Source organism: Epargyreus clarus, unplaced genomic scaffold, assembly GCF_041222505.1.
Source record: "Epargyreus clarus isolate Ecla_fem2 unplaced genomic scaffold, WU_Ecla_fem_2.2 ptg000034l, whole genome shotgun sequence".
NCBI lineage: Eukaryota > Metazoa > Arthropoda > Insecta > Lepidoptera > Hesperiidae > Epargyreus > Epargyreus clarus.
Genome location: NW_027332239.1, coordinates 11,163,841 through 11,184,953, shown reverse-complemented (window position 1 = coordinate 11,184,953; position 21,113 = coordinate 11,163,841). Strand labels below are relative to the sequence as shown.

General features: G+C 33.6%; 1 protein-coding gene across 9 annotated transcripts in view; it reads left to right on the top strand.

Annotated features, from left to right (window-relative positions):
• Svil (Supervillin) overlaps nt 1–21,113 on the top strand; it is a 224,932-nt gene that overhangs the window by 170,646 nt on the left and 33,173 nt on the right. For all 9 annotated transcript variants that reach the window (XM_073091492.1, XM_073091491.1, XM_073091489.1 and 6 more), the window contains 2 exons: nt 16,113–16,184; nt 17,245–17,356. In XM_073091492.1, the coding sequence (XP_072947593.1) occupies nt 16,113–16,184; nt 17,245–17,356 (184 nt within the window). The remainder of the gene's footprint in view (nt 1–16,112; nt 16,185–17,244; nt 17,357–21,113) is intronic.

Genomic DNA, 21,113 nt, shown 5'->3' with positions numbered 1-21,113 from the left:
AGATAATCCATTCCATGTGAGTTTCTTTTTTTAAGATATTTTACTAGAAATTTTTCAGCGTAAAATAACCCATTCATATTTATACCTAGGTACATTCTAAGCTGCTTAACTATTCGCTATCTGCAGTAAAGTGTCGACGACGTGAACGGCTTACGTAACGTGTGGGTCCTTGGATCCAGGTAGAAGAGCCCTTGATTAAGATAGACGTCGCTATGTTGAAAATGAGGAAAATCCCAGAGTTAAAGCCGTCGCGCCACGACTTGCCCTGTAACTCTATATAGGTAGTATTTATGACATGAAGGTATTTTATATTGGAGAGGTGTAAGCATCTCTCTAAAGTAATTACATGCTAACGGGAGAGATGCTAGGAATTTATGTTCATTTTACGGTCGTAGAAAATTTTACTCAGTTTATACTTTTTCAAAAAAATTATGTGGCGAAAAGGGGTATTTAAAAGATAAACACGGTTGCAATTACAACTAAGTACCTTGGTCTACCGTGGTTATTATCATATTACTGAACCCTTCCCATCTTAGCCGTCGTTCCTTCGTCCGTCCGTCCATCTTACTATCAATACAAGTAGAAGCATTAACGATGATGTGATATAATGTTGGTAAAAAGCTAATGTTTCATATAAATTGTAATGAATTGTTCAGTACGCCTGAACCCTACAAATTGCAATGCACCAGAGTTTCGAACAGATTGTCGCTTAGCTTCAGGCGTCTAAAGACATGTTATATTTGTAAATGCCCAACTCATAGTTCGTGATATGCTCATTTGAAACTATCCTATTGCAAAAATATTATTCTTTTTCTTCCTAATGTAGAAATATATTTATTTTATACACAATTTGTTTACTTTATTAAGGTTTCGATGTAGACTTGTCTGTCTGACTTTGTTCGTTGACCGTGACCTGTATGTCGGGTGTTTTCTGTTTCGCGGTTAACCTGTACTTCAGTGGTTTTTCTATGAATGAAAATCTGTCGTACAAGTTGTTTGTCTCTTGCTCGCGGCTCATTGTATAAGCGGCCAGATTTCAATTAAAATTAATCAGTAAGTTGGATATATATTTTTTATAACTTTATATGCTTTTCTGTTAAATTAGGTCCTTTTTTGTTAATTATCATTGGTTAGTAGTTTTCCTTAAGTAAGACCGTTATAACATCCAGGACCTATTTCCGGACTGAATAATCGAAGGGGGCATATAAATAATATGGTCCCTAAAAACTTACAATCTGCAACAAAGTTAGAAATAATTCCATATATTATTAGCCCCATTATCAACAATAAACGAATAAAAGTTATAAAATTTTGAATTTTAATAATTAAGCCGAGAATTAAGCTAGGGAGGGTGCGATGTCACACGTCACTCAGCAGGGAAATAAGACAAGAATGAGTGCCTTCAATGGTTTGAGTACCCTACACTCCCTCTACTACATATGTGTATTGCGTCCCGTGTAACCCCTCGAAAGAGGGTTCTAATTGTTGTAGTATCTTGTTGACTATGTGCTGTTAATACTGCAACATTGTAATTACTATTTTTCCTCCCTTTTAAATATTCAGAGGTATATTAATATGCCTGAATGTAGTTATTTAAACAATCTTGATGTGTTTGTGTTTAATATTACGTTTTATATGCGGCGACTTAATACTTCAGTGGATCAAAATGTTTAGACTACAAGCGATCAAATGAAATCCACTTTACATAACAAATATCACACTTTTTCTAAAACATTCGGGTAAAAAGATCCTAAACGTTGCATTGATTCCTCACAAAATTAGTTGTAACATTTTCTAAATATTTAAACACGATAAAAAAACCTAACCTCGACTTTGTTTCGCGTTCTTAAAACCAATGCTTGCTTAGGTAACTGTGCTTGATAGAAAAACTAACAAGATATATATTTATACAAAAAGCTAAGAGAGCGTCACACAATAGGGATGCAGAAAAATGCGAAAACCATTTTTTAATACTCAAAACATTTTATATTGAATGGAATGACCACCAGGTTCTAGATGGAGCATTCAAGAAATGCTCCCCGCATTGTTTCCCCCCGTCTAGACGTAAAACCCCACCCGTCTCTGACGACTTCTTTCTCCTCATTGAGCGCCGAAACGTTGAAATTCATCCGCTGTCATAGTAATTGTAAGTACAAACAAAAAAAAATCTACACGTAATTATAATCCTACATTAAAGTTTCTTAGGTATCCTTTTATTATTACCTATCCCTTTGTACCATAATTTATATTATTCGAAGAGCACTGTACGATTAACATGAAAATATCTTTGGTATGGAAGTAGGTACATTATCTGGATTATTATATGTGTTATCTAGCTGGCTAACCTAACAAATGTAATTGATGTCAGATGACGATGACAATACATCGTGACATCCGCATTCATTAGAATACAATACATACCACTATGGATATTATGAAGCTTCCTTTAATAATTTGCAGTTTCAATGTGGGTCAGTACTCTAATTGTCACATGCCTATAAACGTCTTAAGTTGCAATAGCAGGTACCATATGGAAATGGAAAGTTTGTTGAACAATAAAGTTGAATAACAATGGTTACATTAATATAGTATAGTTGAATGATGTATAGTTAGATGTTTACTCATAAACTGTTACAGCATTAAAGTAGGTTAGGTGTCACGGATTAGCTCCTGCTGTTGTCTTGATGCGAAATCAAGAAAAATGTTCATGTGTGTGTAGATATGTAGATATTCTTTTTTTCATATATTATTAGGTACAGGTTAAGGTGAGAGGTTCTAGGTCTAGCTGACATGGCATTGCTATCAATGACAGCCTTTGTGCTTAATCTCTGTACAACAACATTAAATGTCAAGTTAAAGACTTTAGCACATTGAATTATTGTAACTTATTCGTGCAGTGTATGCATATGCATGGTAGGTACTCTTTGTTGACTTTCAAAAAGTATTCTATATGAATCAATTTTGAATAAATGAGATTTGAATTTGCAGGCAGGCAAAATTTTTATATATTTAATATTTTTTTTTTTTTATTTTTTTTATGTTTTATAAGTATGTTTATGTTATATTTTTATGTTGAAACAAAAAGATGGTGTGAATAAATAAAGCTCAAAATAATTTTAAAACTGGCGAACACGTCTAGAATTTAATTAAACTAGGCCGTGTATCCCGCATTTGCTTCCGGCTGTCGTCCGCGCAAACTGCATTTCCATGTTCCGGCGGTAATATGTTTTACACAGCGACACCGCATACGTTTCTAAATCTATGTTTTATAAATGTAGCATGTTTAGAACTACTACTACACTGTGAGTCGTCGTTACTTTTTTGTAACGATAAATCCGTTTATAATAACGTATCGTTTATAAGGCGCTTATATTGTAAAGAAAAAAGAATAGCTCATTAATTTGTTTGTTGCGTCTGGAGCACCACATGCTGACTCTTTCGCGGCCACCATGTATTGCATACATGCTGCATAGTGCGTCTACCGCATGCCACAATTTTATAATTTTTCCATCAAATCCATTATTATACTTACTTACTCCCTTTAAGTTAAATATTTTTAAGCAGTCTTTTTTCTTTATTTTTCAATTAAACTCTGTTTTGGTACTAGCCACGTAAATAAATAAATGAGCTTTTAATATGACAAGACTGTCAATAGACTACTGTACTGACACCGATTGTGTTCTTAACAAAGCAAGCAAGAGTAGCTATAGGGAACCTGTCACTCGCGCAGATAAACACCGGGGTAAACGAGAAATGTATGGGCGTTATTGTGACGCTGTATTGCTGAAAGGGACGCTCACCTATGTCGAGTGAAATGTCGCCGGTATTACTATGCCTGTATATTCAAGCCCGTTTTCCAAAGTTTTCCAAAAATTCAAAGGCAGTCATTTAAAAATATGCATACGGACTTACCTAAAGAAATATGACGATTGATAAGTCGATGTGTGTGGGAACAAGATTTTAACATACCTTGGGACGTGACTACGAAATCCCGAGCATAACTTCTCGTCTTATGCCGTTTAATGTTGAAATTTTGTTAAAGGCCTTCTGTGTAGGAATCCTTGTGCCGTTGTTTAGTGAAACATATTATATGTCGTGAGTTTCACTTCTATGTGTTTATTTATAGGTCACAACATCTTAGCATTTAAGTATTCCAGAAACAATTTCCACGATTTTTAATAGGTGGAATCTGCGCAGAAAGCCTGCCATGTTGGGACAGAAAGTAGCGTAGTAACATAATATACCTTTTGCAATATCGTTTACGGGAAACTTTACACATTCTTGAAAAAAAAAATGTATTTTAGTGGAATAAATTGTTTTGAATTCACAAACTGTTATCGATTTCATTTATGGATGTGTACAGTATTGTATTAGAATTTACCAATAAATAACGTATGGGGGTGTGGCACCCGTATCGCTAGTTTCCGAACCATAAAACACCGTTAAATTGCCGCGATGAAGCCTTAATACATGGCTTCGGTGCATTCAACGCTGTCAGGTGCTTAGCGGTTCATTAACTTCTGTAAGACATTAATTAAAAACATGATCCAAGAGGGGTGGTGTGCATTATGAGAATATACCTAATGTACTGACTAATACTTGTATGTGTATACCAAAACCACATTAAATAATGCTGATGGTAAAATAACTTCTACTGCAGCTCCTAGAAAATAGACACATTTCATGAATATTATTATGTTAATAAAATCAATATGTCTCCTTTAGTTATGTGTACATATATATTATTCAATAATGCTTTTAAAGGTCAGTAATGATAAAATGTGTGTAGCCTATAGGATGAATTACACAAATGCTTTAAAGATTATTACGGGATTTCTACTGAAAGAAAAAACGTTTATACGGGTTGTATATGGACTACATTTGACCCGAAATGATTAGGGTTCCCGCGTTTATTAAACCTTAAATGATAATAATATCATCAATGGATCGATCAGGCGTCGCTTTGATTACCACATATAGTGTGTTAAGGCTTGCCTGATAAAAGTAATATCAAAAGAAAGTTTATTGTGTAATTATTATGTTTATTTACAAAATACATATTTCTTTCTTTGTAATTCTACCCAAAATCTTGATTAAATGGGATTTTTCGTAAAGCAAATTTGGTAACACGATACGGTAAAAATATTTGTCTAAATATTATTGCTCATACTTGAAATTGAAGCTTTTAAATTACTTATATATTTTAATAATTGAGTGATAGGTGTATGAGATGGCCCCAAAAATATCTATAAATATCTTCGAGTATTTCTCTTCTTCTTTCCGAAATATAGTTTTTATCCTAAGCAGGCGACCTTTTTCTCACCACAATGGATTATTATTGGCAGTATTTATACCTATGTAGCTACCAATCTAATGTAATTTCTTGTTATTGTTTAAAAAATAAGAAATTACTATATTTGTTAATCGAATGACAGTGTTACCCCAATTTACAAATATTTATCAACATTGTTATCAGTTATCGAATTATTATCAGTTAACGTTAATTTCGCCAGTTGTATCTATGTTTTGTAGCCAGTGTTTAAAACTTACAGTTGTGTTTGAAAGTGATATAAAGAATAATTTAATTCCTTTATACACCTTTGTGGCAACACACATGAAATAACTTGTTTCATACTACAATGTTAAAGTGAACATTTCAAGTGTGGTTTTTACTGTGTAATAGTGTCTATGGTGTGTTAACGGTACACTTGGATAGTGTCATTCCTATCATCTCCCTAATGAATTAAAATACTGACTGATAGACAACGCATACCTTGTCGGTATACTATGCTTAGTGTCGTGTCTAGACGATTGTAATTGTGTTCAGGAATTCCTTAAACTTTGACGTTGTGAATACATATGATCATGATAATGACAAATATGTATTTTGACGATACCCTATTCACCTTGCGGTTGAAGTATTAGAAAAATTAATCTTATATTACTGTTATATTGCTTAAATCTCACAATGTGACGTGGGATGGTACTACTCTTCTACTATACACATATACAAATATCATGCCAGGCATGGTACTAATCACGAGCGATAGCGGCACCCACTAACATCGATTCGATTCAATTACAATGTTATGACAAAAAGATGTTTAATGCTATTCGATCTTGTACTTTTTGTCTATGCAGTTACGACTTAAAGTTCATTTATTATTTATCGTTAAGTGGAGAATGTGTTTATGATGCAGTTGTTATACATATCACAGGCTAAATTGACATTGGTATAACAATATAGAGGTTTGATTAAACTTTAAATACAATTGACATGAATTGGTCAATACTTAGGTACATAATGTCGTAGAATCCTTTGTGGTTCGAATCTGGCGGCAGCGGAGGAGTTCTGGTTTGAAGGGTGTAGTTGTAAGGAAGACATACCTTTCCGTTTCAGGTTAGTCCTTAGGGTAGGGGTAGCGCCGCATCTGTGGCCGACCTCAAGTAGGAATATCTAATCTTATCTGGGGTTGATTTACAGATGTCCATGGGAGGCAGTGTCCACTTACCATCAGATGGACTGCATGTTCGTCTGATACTCCTATATTATATTTAAAAAAATGTATTGCCACAATGAAATTCTTTATGTTCAACATTAATATTTATACATACAACATACATTGTAATAAGTCCAATATTCAGTGGAGATTGTAGCCTCCATTAGTAAAAGATATTTCTGGTCAACAAAATGTTCGCCTCCACAATAGAAACCCCTCGAAAGCTTAATAGCTGAGATAAATTTTCGAAACGGGATTTCGGATGTAAATGTCAAAACCGGCAAACAGTTTTGTAAATTAATACCCCCGAATTCCCCGGCGCGATTCCGCTCTGTCCGCCGCTCCGCACCACTATCGCATTTTCCGGAGCGCTGTGGAAAAGCTCACAATTTCACAGCCGAACGTATATTTTACTGAGGACATGGATGGGAGCCATATCTCTTTGTATAATTATATAGTGTGCTGACTCTGCGGCGTAATAATGTGTTAGGATAAACTCATGATATTTATTAAGAGGTTTTTTAATAAAATATTTACCCTTCTTGATTTTTTTTAACTCTTCGAGACCGGAAATTTTTTCCTACCTCGAAATGAATTTTCCTAGCTCGAAAATTAATATCTTGCATTCCTCGGCCAAAGCCGTATTCTCGCTCCGTTCTGTTCCATTACCAACTGCATTCTCCGAAATGGTAAAGGAAACCTCGTTCCGCTACGTGCAAGAGGCATATTTCCACTCAGAAACCTGTGCATTGATGTCTTTATACTTTGGCGAGAAATTAATCAGTAATAATTATATATTGTTTACTTATAAACATGAAAGCACATATTTATAAGTATTGCTAATCCAAATCATCGTATCATATCAATCGTCAGTGACCGTTGATCGACTACGGTCGCCTTCGACGGAGTCGCTAGCGTGTACCTCCAAATCATATTCGAATCTAAACTGTTAAGGTATTTATTGTATTTAAAAATAATTTAATATAATTTTTTAAAAAGAAACTCAAACACTACTAGTTATATATGTGTTTATGAGTGGAACAGCTCGGCTTGCGTCGAGACGGGCGATGTCCTGCACTTTACGTGGTGTGAGGGAAAATTCCCGTAAACACAGTCGCAGTGCATGACTACATACGATACGTACATACAGGATATTCCCACCTGCGTTCAAGGTAGTTACATGATTATAGGGAAATTACACGGAAAATTTAATCGTGTTACTATTTCGGTATTCGGCATGTATTTTGTTTTTATGGTTAAATTGATGTGCGGCGTTTGGGTTTCTCTGTTATTGTTGTATAGTAACATTTGATTAAATTCTTTACAGCTTGCCTCATATTGCAGGCAACGTCCATAAAAGCGTTGCAAGCATAACACCCTGCATTTTATACTTAAATTTATCTGTAACATGCGTGACCATTTTCTACATTGACGTGTTGGATCTTAGTGTCAGTGTTTGTTTCCGATCAGTGTTACTAGTAATCCCTTAAACCCCTTAATTGATTAAGCGTCTATTACAACTGAACGCGGATACCGATTATCCGTAACCGGCTGAGCCGAGGTCAATGATCGATTTATAATAAGCGCACCCTCATTAGCATCGCTGATATCACTCGTAACAACAACACAATGGTCTTCCTTAATCGTTTGTGTAACATTCCTAAACTCTATACAACTATAATGCACTTGAGTGCAGAAAATAGGCCTTCGTGAGTCCTATTAAGTGGCTAGTCTTATTAAATTTATGACTGGCAACTATCTATCGTACAATATGCTATTTATGTGTTGTTCGTTGATGTTCTCCAAGTATATGATGATTGTTTAATATGGAACTGTTTATAAGCTAATTCAAGTAACAATCGTCGGACGTAATTAGACTCTACGACACTTATTTCGGTGCCAAAGACTCAACTTTCCCCCAATTGAGGGTCAAGTTTATTTTCTGAATATTCAAATTCTCTCTCACTCAACTGGAAATTAGATAACTTCTTATTATATTTATTAATTATCTATCATTCACATTGGTGAGTTGCAACGGCCACTTAACAGAGCGTTGCACACGCGATTGTCACTTCATTACCATAAAAAAGGAAACCTGTTCAAGCCGATACAGTGGGCTTCCGTCGTCGTTTAGCTAACAGACACCAAACATGGAATATTAACAAGGAAACTTCGCCCCACGCCCGTACACCCAGACTTCATTGTGTGCAAACAAAGGGAGCCACGGCGCGGCGCGTCGCTCATTAAAACACGCCACCAAGAACGTCCCAGCGTAAGCCACTCAATGCGAAAACATACGCCGGTACAAGATGTGATTCACTTAAGTTTTCATTCAGCATCATGTCTGAACTTTAACTGTCTTGTTCAGGTAGAGACACAAAAAGTAACAATTCTCTGCCATTTTTAGGTCGATTCCTTTGAGTTTAGGGAAAATAAGAAAATTCATATTCGTATGTATATATTTATATTATTTATAGTATTTAAGCGTAATCATAAACTTTTAAATTACTAAAAATTTCATTGAAGTCGGTCCAATAACGTATCCTCGTACAAACAGACAAACAAATAACTATTTTATGATAGTTAATAGATGACTACAGGTTACAACTGTATATCATGGAGTAGGAATGAATAATAACCTGGCGACGTTAAATTTTGGGCCTTTGAAGTATTAACATAATTATCACTTCGTTTTATAGTAAAAGTTAATACTGTGAGTCTAAAGTAGGTACTTGCCTGACATCTGTAACGTTAAAAGCGACTGGTGTCCACGAGAGTGCAGGTATAATGGGTTAATTTCGATACGTAATAGAATACATCATATGTACTAACTAATAAATTATATATATATTCATTAGAGTAGAACATTCCTTTCATTATATGTATATTGATGACACCAGAGCTACACAATTGTGTTAATTATACATTGGATGTGGCCAATTGCAGTAAATTGTGACGGACGCACTAGAAATTAAAGCTCTACTAATTAGCAAACTACTACTCGTTTAAATTCTATATAGAAGACATAGGTTTATGTCGTGTTACTATAGCCGTGTGCGGTGTTAAGTCGTGATATCAGTTGACTTAAAGCTTTTGCTTGCGGCTTCTACAGCACCCCTGTCTTACCTATTATACTTACTCTCCCTTCACGAGTAAAAAGTCTAGATTACGCCTCCACGTAAACCCTTGTCGATCCTATTACCGTCTAGTCAAATCGGGTCTTATATTTCCAATGTGACTTACCACATAAAATAATATATATAAGTTAAGCAATCCATTTTTTAAATTACTAATATTATTATTCAATAATCGTTATAAACTTAGAATTCTAATGACATTCTCTATTAGAATACATTTAATGTGACATGACAAACATCGATGTAAAATGTGGTACGAAAGCCTCATGTGCGAGTTCAACTCGTACTTGGCCAAGTTTATTACAATTTGAATTGATAAAAATCTGTTTGAAAAGCGTCGTATAAAATGAATTTAAAAAAGCAATTAAAGAGGTTTAATTTAAACAACTACTAAGTAGCTATTGTAGAACATATTTTTTAACTTATTAGCCATAACAGTAAATCATACAAAAATTCAAGCGATATCGCGAGCAGAAGCTAGTTATTAACACATAAAATATCTAGAAATACGGTGATTTGCGCTGCCGCAAAAAGCGAGGTCGCTGAAAGCTCTAGTGCCTACGGCTGCTAGCGGTGCACGCGTCTACAAAATGTTGCAATCATCTCCTACCACGGTCCCGATACTTACCATCTCATGAACAGCTCGAAAACGATTTATGACAACATTGAATAAAACTCTCCAAATACTGTCGCTATTAGTTTATTGGTATATAAATAATATAGAGCTAGAAGTCTTCCTATTGTCAGAGACAGCTTCTTTAATTTTATTGTCTCGTTGTGTACACCATTGTAACTTCTATGTTTGCATGTATATGACGTAAATAAAAACCCGTCACACATTTTGAGAGTCCGGCATAGACGAAGGTGTATTGTAATCCAAATTTCATCTACATTTACAGTGCCAAGACTCTCGGAGTAAAATAACTAAGACATAAATTCAAGATTGAAGGACAGAGTCAACTTATAAAGGATCAATTTATTGCTATTAATTTACTTAATTTCAAAAAAGTGATGCACAAGTGATTTTTGGTCCATATACAAAACAAAATTTGTTTTGATCCCTAGTTGCTTCATGTGCCCCCTACCTATAAAAGCGCCAAAAATGCCAGTTAGAATTTCATATGTTTGAAATTTATGTAATTAATAGGTCATTACAAATTCTACTTTATCACTTACTTTAATACTACTACTAACTAACTAACTACTACTTTAATCATGAATTAAAAATCCGCTCAAATCTCAATTCTGCGATATTTTTAGTCTAAAATCATATATTAATTAAAAGTTAAATAAATAGCGAGATAGCGTCGAGTTACGTTAGTACGTACACACGCCTACGTTGCCTTGAAAGCGCCGCCCGCCCTACAGTTGAAACGCGCACTTCGTAGGGCGAGCTCGCGTAAAAGCCTCCGGGAAGAGAAGCCTTAAAGACATTTATCCTTGAAAAGTGTTTTACTTATTTTGAACCGAAGTGACTGACGGTAGGTGTAATTAAATGTTGATTATGACTACATGATTTAAAATATTTTCTTTAAAATTTTATTTCAATGAAAACTTGTTTGATTTTGTTGAGTGAAGTTCGGTCAGATAGTTTCTTCGAGAATTTTGATGATAGCTCGCTTGATGTTCAGCATTCATACTTTTTGTACTACTGACATATTTTTATTTAATGCATGGTAGATTTTAATATAACAATATGGTTGATGTTTTAAGATTACAAATTTAACATTAAATTATTTACTGTGGTACATACACTTGTTACGATATAATTTTCTTTGCAATCAATAAGTTAACTTATCAATTATCGGTATAACGCCGGTTTACTCTTTGAATTCTTTATGTCCATCATAAAAAATTATAACATTGTTGTATTCATTGTTTGTAAAGTGCTATTTATAATATTGCGAAAATATTTGAATGTGAAATGAATATATATTTTTCTATAATTGACATGAACGTCTACTTCAAATTAAAATTACCTACCTGTTTAATCAATAATATAATAACAATAGTATTTTAAAAGTAAGTTACACTTTCGATCGGGGTCAGTGGTTTTTATCTATCCCTCGGAAACCGTACACAAACTCAAATTCGCATTTTGTAATTTTACTTACGTGGGCGATAAATAAAAATAATTTGATTTGATTATGCAGAGAAGTTTACGAATAAAAATATGTTTACCTTTATTAAAAATGCATATTAAGACGAACTTCCAATTTCACTTCTACTATTATACTTAATAGGTGAAGTTCAAGAGCTTAATAACGATAGTGTCTTTATCTCTGTCGAGTAAATTACAGTGATAGCAACACTGTTGTTGACGGCCACTTAGATGAAACGAGCTTGGAGTCGTTACATGCCCCACAACTCACAATACACATTACATGTTCTTTTACTTGTATACGTTTACCTTGGTTCAATATATATTGTAAACCGAGACGGCGGCATTTCTATTTACATTTTATACTTGTTCGCTATCACATATGTATGTGTAAGAGTGATATAAAAGAAAGCTGACATTTAAGAATACAATCGTTATTCAACTAAGTTCGACCGAATTCAAAGTATGTGTGATATAGTAGAGATATACGAAGTTGTAAACAACAAATAATAAAAAAAATACTGATTAATCAGTTATCTATTTTTATTGAAAAATTAATCCTAAAAATGGCGGGAACTTAGTTGCCAACTTATTACTTTATCACACTAAGTCGTATATCACGGTCATAATATCGAAGAATTAGTTGATTAACCAACAAATTCTTAAATGTTATGACTTATGTATAGTTCTAAATTGAAAAATTAATCCTAAAAATGGCGGGAACTTAGTTGCCAACTTATTACTTTATCACACTAAGTCGTATATCACGGTCATAATATCGAAGAATTAGTTGATTAACCAACAAATTCTTAAATGTTATGACTTATGTATAGTTCTAAAAAAATATACATAAGTCATATGTTATGTATAATCGTAAGGATTAGTATGCCAATGTATGAAAAAATATGTATTTTCTTCAAAATTTTCTTTTTCCATTAATTTGTCACATAACATTACTTTCTATGTGTTACATTCATTGTATATGTGTAAATGCCTACCATATACTGTCGATATCTCCCGGGTTGACTAAAAATGAAATGCCATTAGGCATTTAGTCCGGGAGGAGGGTAAAAAGGGATTGTTACCTTAGTTTAAGGTGTTTCAAAAATGAAATTAATAAATAAATATACTTTTTGACATACCTAATTAGATCATACGCCAATTTATTTGCTATAACACAATTCCAAAAGCGATGTTGCATGTTTGTTACAATATTTATAATAGTAAAATATTAATAATGCATTGTATTGCTTTATACTCGCACGGCTAGATTAACATGTGAAGCATATATCAAACATTGACACACATTCGGTATTATCAATAGGAAGCCTCTTTTCCTCCATAGTTCGCGGCGGAACGTGGTAATTTCTGAACTGTATTTTTATCGACCTTCCAGTCGTAGCGATGCGCGTGCGCACATACGTCTGTTATTGTTTTGTTAACGGAGCAGGACTGAGCGATTGTATACAAATTACAAGGAATAAATAAATAAGAATAATAATTATTATTAATAGGCACAACTTTGATACCATTATTTTTAAAATGTTGTAGGGTGTTGTATTTTTTACAATAAGTTATATGGACATATTGTTAATTACTGATCCTGTTAGCTTTTTAGTGTTCCGAGTCCCAAAAAATACACCATATACATATATGAAAGACGAAAGAAAATCTTAAAAAAAAAAATCACTTACAGCTAATATTAAAATTATAATTGTGTTCATACACGTTATAGTCTTCGAAACCTTTTAATCGATTTCAGTATTGTCTTTGTAAGTAGGGTTGTATGTAGGGCTGGTTCTAGCTTGAAAGATACTTTTGAATCTGATAGGTGGCGTTGCTGTCAAGACTTGTTTTTTGCGTACAGAACGAGATCTTCCTCTACGTATTTAATATCGCTATAGGGACGAATCAATTTGAATTTGATAAAAAATTGTAAATAATTACTATGAACGACAGCTACCCGCAGTCAGTACTTCGGTGCAGTTTATGTTCCCGCAAGAAAAAGTAAATATTAATATTTGCCTGATATGAACTCGTAAGTTCAAAGTGTAGCGCTCAAATCGTCAAATCAAACAAACAAACTTTTCGCCTCTTATGTAATGTCCCTAACGACGTTTGTTCAGGCAATAAATTATATGCATTTAACGGCTCCAAGGATAAGGGCGACGCCTGTGACGTCATTTTAAACAAATACAAACTACACAAGTTAATACAACACTTCAGTTGTTCACTGAACGCGACCGGATTCAAACCGATGACTCCGTCACTGTCAGTCTGTCACCTATCTGTCGTGGACGATGTTGTAAGCAGAAGAGCTAACGACCCAAACGTTTTTGTAGATCAATATAATAAAATAATTAATTTGAATTTTACTATTATATTATTATTTTTGTGAAGTTGAAGTTTTACAAAACGTATTTTAAGAGTTCGGTCGCAGTGAACATTGTGCTACAGTATTAAGTTATTTCAGTTTATTTCCTGCCCTAATTAAACCAATGTGCGTTATTGTTTACTTTTTACCTGTTCCGAGAACACACGCGCCATGGTTGTAACCCAACATTTAAGAGTTATGTTTCCCATATCGATGGGTTAATGACATTTTCTAAGTGCCCTTAATATAAACGATTTGATTTGGATATTTCTTGTGATAAAGCAACTGAATAGCACACACTATGCTGTCGATGAGACAACCCGCCGACGAGAGGCTCTATAGCTTCAAGACTCTAAAGGAGAAATTTGAGAAGGCCAGGTATTGTTGTTATGACGTATTTTGTTGCACTTTATACATTAAAATACATTAAAAATATCGGTGGCAAATGTTTCATACGATGGTACGGAACCCTTTCGTTTCGGGAACCCTAAAACAGCAGTAAAATGATATCATACTTATTGCAAATAGAACAAGTTCACTGGATATCATGGTATGCATACAAAAGTGCTTGAATGTTTTTATGAATTTAATTAACAAAGAAAATAGTATATTACAAATACAGTAGTGCAGTAGGTCAGACCTAAAGCCTTTTCACGGTGAGAGTTTCCTTTGTGCGAGCTGAAACAAATTTGCAATTTTGAATTAATTTTCATTTCATCACGGTGCATAATTGGGTCGGCTCTTAGTCCAACCACTGCTTCTGAGTAGTGACTTTGTTAATATTATGGTGCTTCATTTTTATTAGAGTTACCAAAAGGGTAAAACGGAACCCTATTACTTAGCTTCTGATGTCTGTCCGTCTGTCACAAGACTATCTCTGAAACCGTACCAGATAGACACTTGAAATGTTCACCGAATATGTATAATGATGGCTGCTTTAATAACAGGTCCTAAAAATAAATAAATGGCCAAGTACGGGTCAAAATCGTACATAGAGGGTACCTACCAAACTTTCATTGTATTTATTTTTAGTATTTGTTCTTATAGCAGTCTTAAAAGTAAATGAAGGTGTTAGAACCCTGTGTGGTTCGACTTTGGCACCACTGGCACACCTATTTCTGCGTCATAACAGCAGTGTTAAGCGCTGCTGTGTTTTGTTTCGACCTCAGGTAGGAATATCTAATCCTATCTAGGGTTGATTATGATGTCCATCAGATATCCGTGGGCGGCAATAGCCACTTACCATCAGATAGACTGCATGCTCGTCTTCTACTACTTCTACTAGTTCAATAGATAAAGCTAAAAACGCCGAAAAATAGTGATTTTTGTTTGACGACCCCCATTTATTTATTATGCCGCATTCAAATTTCTTTATCACTTTAAGCTTCAACATTTCTATTGGACAATAAGTCGTAAAACTTCTAGGAATACTATTTATCTTCCACAAAAGCTCCCACTATCTTATCGTAGCTACGTCATAAATAACTCATTTTGTAGATAAACTCATTGTCCTTAAACTATCGCTACTTCTTCATTCTTATTACCTATTAGCATTGCTCGTTTCTTCACCTGGACTTATACAAATGAACATATAACAAGTATAAATAATCATACAAATTTACCGCGTGTTATACACGTTTTATAAAATTTAATATACCGAATACAAAACTGAGATATCTACGAGAGTCATGTCGGCGTTTAAAGTTTGTGATTATTATTTTTAGCTGTATAAGTCATAATTAATACTCTAAATCCTCGTAATAGTATTTTAAATTATAGTATAATTAACACGTTTTGAATCCTACTTTAAAATAACCCGTTTAACATCATTCTGTTACTTTATGTTTCAGTTTTTGTAGTGATTTTGAAGTCTGTTGTATAGGTTTGTTTAAAAGATGTTTGTGTTTATCTCTACAAGCTGTTAGCTTAACACTGCTTTCAGGTACGGACACTAGAAGTTGTAGGTACTAAGCGCTCAATCTGTGGTGTTTTGTTCACAGGGTGGGCGGGGGTGTGCAGCGCAGCGCCACCCATGCCGAAATGCCGCACCGCGGGGGCACCATCGCCGAGAGGTATGTACTCGTATGATAAACCTATGGATATACTGAATGCTAAGGTATTTATACTTTATAAACGATAACTTAATTGTTTGTCCGTCATGTTACCTTTCTTACTTTCCGGTGATATCTGTCATCAATAACGTCATTATTATAGTTTATCTCGTAATGCGCATGCACAAAAAATATTTCAACAGATATTTCGAATCACATAAACCTAGAGTTCTTGAGCTAATCTGAGCTTCCTCTGGCGTCCTGGCTTGACTTGAGCGAAACGATAACATAATGCAGAAGGTCATTCACATTGCTTGCACATTCAATTAATCGTATTCTATTTCGATTTCAATGTGTCCATCAATTATGAATAATCGAATCTTGATTGCATTAATATCGACTTGCAAGAATTGTTTTGTTTGAACAATCTTTTTATTTCATTAAATCGCTTGTTTGATTTATATTTTTCTTGAAGTTATATGATATTTGTAAGCAATTGATAAACTTTTAATGGAATAAAATTAAAACTGTTAAATTGAAGGGATATTAACTTTATATCGTACTTATGTATAATTAGTAGTATCTTTTCAGATTCTTTTGAATTTTTTTAAACTTATTTACTGGCATGATAATTATTATAATAAATGAAAAATATTTTTATTTAATAACAGAAATAATTCTATGATTAGTCAATTGGTTGTAAAACTACTTACCTATATATAATTAGTAGACTACATTTAAGTTATGTTAATCCAACTGCTTCCGGGTGTTCGACTTGCACTTGGCCAATTGTTTATATATCAATAAAGAGTTTTAAAGTTATAAACGCACGTTACATGTATATAAAATAGAAAAAAATTAAGTTTATTTAAAAAAGAAACACCTACAATTTTAGTAAAACAAAGTTTTTCTACTCGATAAATTCATTTCAATTCTATTTTAGTTAACATTTGTGGCTGTTAGGATTCTGTGACCATAGTAATGGCAAAAAGCGGAACGTTTATAATTTTCATCCATCTGTCTGTCCGTATGTCATATATAAAATAATGTTTTAACTCTAGCTTCTTTTGTATGTTTACAGGCTGGCGGCTCTCCAGGCGGCCGGTGCGAACGACTGGCGCGCGAGGGTGTGTCGCCTGAGCCCCGAGAGGGAAGACTCCAAGGCCATCGAGAGAGCAAAGAATAGGATCAACGTTAGTATTTAAACTTGATTAGGAAATTATGCTTTTAGGGGTAAACAGTTTTGTTTGCATCACAAGCATCCCACATGACATAGCGCGGTCTTACGTTAAAATAAGTATAGTTTAAAAACGAAACACCACGCTAAAATCGCACAATCAGGAATCAGGATTAACGAATCCTGATTCATGATTGTTAATCCTGATTCCTGACAATCCTGATGAGAAGAATGGGATTATTTTATTAAAATCGTGTATTCTTATCGGTATCTTATCATGATAATTGTGCAAAATTTTAAATTAATTGGACCGTTCAAAGTGGGTATAAATCGAGTTCAAAGATTCCATACAGGTCAAGCTAATAAAAGAGTGGTAATAATACCTAAATATATTATAATAATACCTGTTATATTCAATGTAAGTAATAAGTTAAAAATGCATTAGATAAAGAATGTACGATTATGCTATTTGTAAAACTATAAGCTACAATACAATGATAAGTAGTCAATAGTCTGGTTCAAAATAATCCTTGGGATATATTAATCCGATTACCGGTTAATCTCTAGAAACAAAATGAGCTCATAAACAAACTATCTCCGTCATTAGTAATATTCACGCTGGGGAATATTTTTTTCTGTATTTAAAGAGGCCGTCTAGATGACTTTCGTGGCTAAGGCTATGTCACGAGTGACTTAATACGTTTATCCATTTGCAAAAAAATGCTTTGAAAAGACACGAATTTAATAAGGTGGATCTATATTTTAATAAAATGCTAGTAAAATTATGAGCTTAGAAAAAGGTGACTTTTAAATCGCAGCAGTCACTTCAACATTATTTCTTGGTATAAACTCAGATGGTAGATTACAAAGAAGTTCGTAGATGTTTTCCTATGTATGTTTACGTGACTTACATTTCAATTAACAATGTGTGTTGCGATTTACTATTCTAAAATTTCTTACAATTTAAAACTATATGTCGGCACATTCAAATATATGCGTACTTTTTTATCTAGTTCTCATTATTAAATACAATGGGCGCGCACCGATTGTGGTCGTATGCGCGTTTTTTACAGATTTTTTTACTACGCTTTTACAACGAAATATTTGAACTCTATCTTTACCCACTTTGAACGTTCAGTTTAATTTAAAAATTTGAACAATTAAGGACCATTACACGATTTTAATAATTGTCTCATTGTCTTTATCAGGATTATTAAGATAACGATATTCGAAGCGCCTTAGAGAAAGTTTATAGCAAGTTAGTAGATTGCAACAATGATAACTTTTTTATTTGATTAACAATAAAAGGGGGGTATTGAATTTTCTAAACTAATTTGTTTGTAAAAGTCTGAGTAAATATGATAATTACTAAAACACTGGTTGAGGTTATATTTACACATCGGTTTATAACTTTGCTAGGAATCATCGATGTCGCTGTAATCAAGTTATTGACAAATTTTATTTTCTCAAACTCAACCGCCTCCACCTTTATTCAAACCCAAACAAACTGTAACCTATGAATGGACTTCGCCCCTATCGGAAACATGAGCCAGGACCACCTAGTTTGTTTATGCTTACACTGTGAAAATTTTTCTAGGAATACAAATTAATTATAACTAATATTTTCGTCTAATAGAGATACGAAAATAACATCGTCATGCGTCAATTAAATATGTATTTGGACACAAAGTAAGTTTTATCCTACTAGCCTCTACGTCTGGAACTATATACAAGATAAATATTAGCGCCATCTTGTGCCGAATAGCATAACATCATAAATCTAATAGAAACAAAGGTTACAAATAATTTTGAATGTGGTAGAACCTTTTCTGGATATATACTAAATGAAATCTGGTCCTTTTGACATGAGTGTTAAGCCCACGCAGCACAGTTAGATATTTCATACGCTTTTATCTATTTTACTATTAGGTTAAATAAAAGCGTATGATATTCCAAATTGTGTTTTTTTAAAAGTTACCCTTCTCTTTTAGTTTGACACTTATGATTTCTTCCTAGAATTTGACCCTTATAAGCAATAGGTACTATCCGACGGTACAATAATATAGGGGTTTTTTTTTCATAATGAACTAGTTTGATTACCAGCTAGAGAAATAAATTAAAAAACGGAGATTGGCTGTATAACGTGACCCCCGAAATACGGAATCAAAACTTCACCGACGGTAATTACTATAACTACAAATTTCGTTTATAAAGAAGTGTTAAGTATAAAAGTGACACAAATAATTTCTTCATCATTCTCAATCATTCTTTCATTATTATACCCTGCAAAAACTCTAATCGATCAGCTAGTTGATTCCTATATTTATAAATTAAATAGTCAAGCAACAGTTTAGGGAAAAACAAACCAAAACATGTTTGTCGTAATTTAATCATCGTAGTAACTTGTTATCCCCTTTTCAGTTATTCGTTGTAATTATTGTTATTCGTTATTATTGTAGTCGGGTTTTTATTTTCGTAATACCGAATTTTATTAATTTTATATATTATATTTTCAGTGTTATAGCTGTATTAACGGCATACATATACGGGATATGTATAAAAAATATTTATTTTCTATTTAAAAGGAGAAACCTCGCATTATCATAAATTATTTATTTTGCGCTCCATTCAAACCTTTGTTTTCTTTTTATGTTCACTCGTTCAATGAAAATCCTAATGACAGATTTAACAGACACCCATAGCTTAGTTACCCCGCATAGTTCTGTTGGAAAGGCACCCAAAATGTTCATCTAAGCAGAGCCATGTATCACTAAAAGGGAAGTAGCATTCTTTTGTTTAACCCTCCTACGACGTTATCAAAGCCTCATTTACTAGACACAATCTAATCTCCGTCTATGCTTTTTACTGGATGAAACTGATTCTGAGAAGTCTGCTTCTCATACCGTTTTTAGCTTTTTTTAGCGTTGGCTATTTGTTATAGCAAATACCGTGATTGCAATGACTGATACACCAATAGTATTTGTCTTGACAGAGATAACGACAAAATATCAGCGTGTTCTTTACTTCGTCTCCTTTCAGTGTCTATTCTTTCCTGTAATATCCTTACTCTTATTATTTTGTAACTGCGTAGAACCATAGAGATAGTTATGGTCATATTTTAGACCTGAGTTATAATAAAACAGAATCGATATTTGGTATTGTCAAGGGCAAACACACTCGTGCTTAGTACGGGCATCTCGGGGATATAGAAGGTTATGTAAAGAAGTTTAATAGCTTTCGAGTTCATGTTCAGAGTACATGAAATTAGAATATGCCTCTTTGTATTCTATATTTTAACTGATGTTTTAGCGGTTTGATTAAGCAAGTACTATTAAGCAAGGATTTTTAGATAAAACTATTTTTGGCAATGTGTTATGGAATATACGTTATGTAAATAAAATAAATATGTTTGACTGCATTGACATATACACTTTATTTTAGTTGGTCCCTAGGCGCTGTAGTTGGTACAATTAATTTTATTCCAACCAATCGCCAGGAGAAAATAAGTACAAGTGTAAATGAGCATAGGAAAACTATTTTTAGTACTATGTACTGTGTTACGTCCTTACTCTTGGTACTCGTGAAAAGTTTTAGTCTACTTAAATGAACCAATTAGAATTCGGAAACTATAGAAGATAAATAAATCTGATTTATGGAGCCACAGCCTCAACAAAATTAAAGGAAAAATACCTTCATAGATTATCCGAAACTAGCTGTGCTCGGGGGGTCACGTTGAACAAAATAACATGACATACCAATATGTACCCGAAATT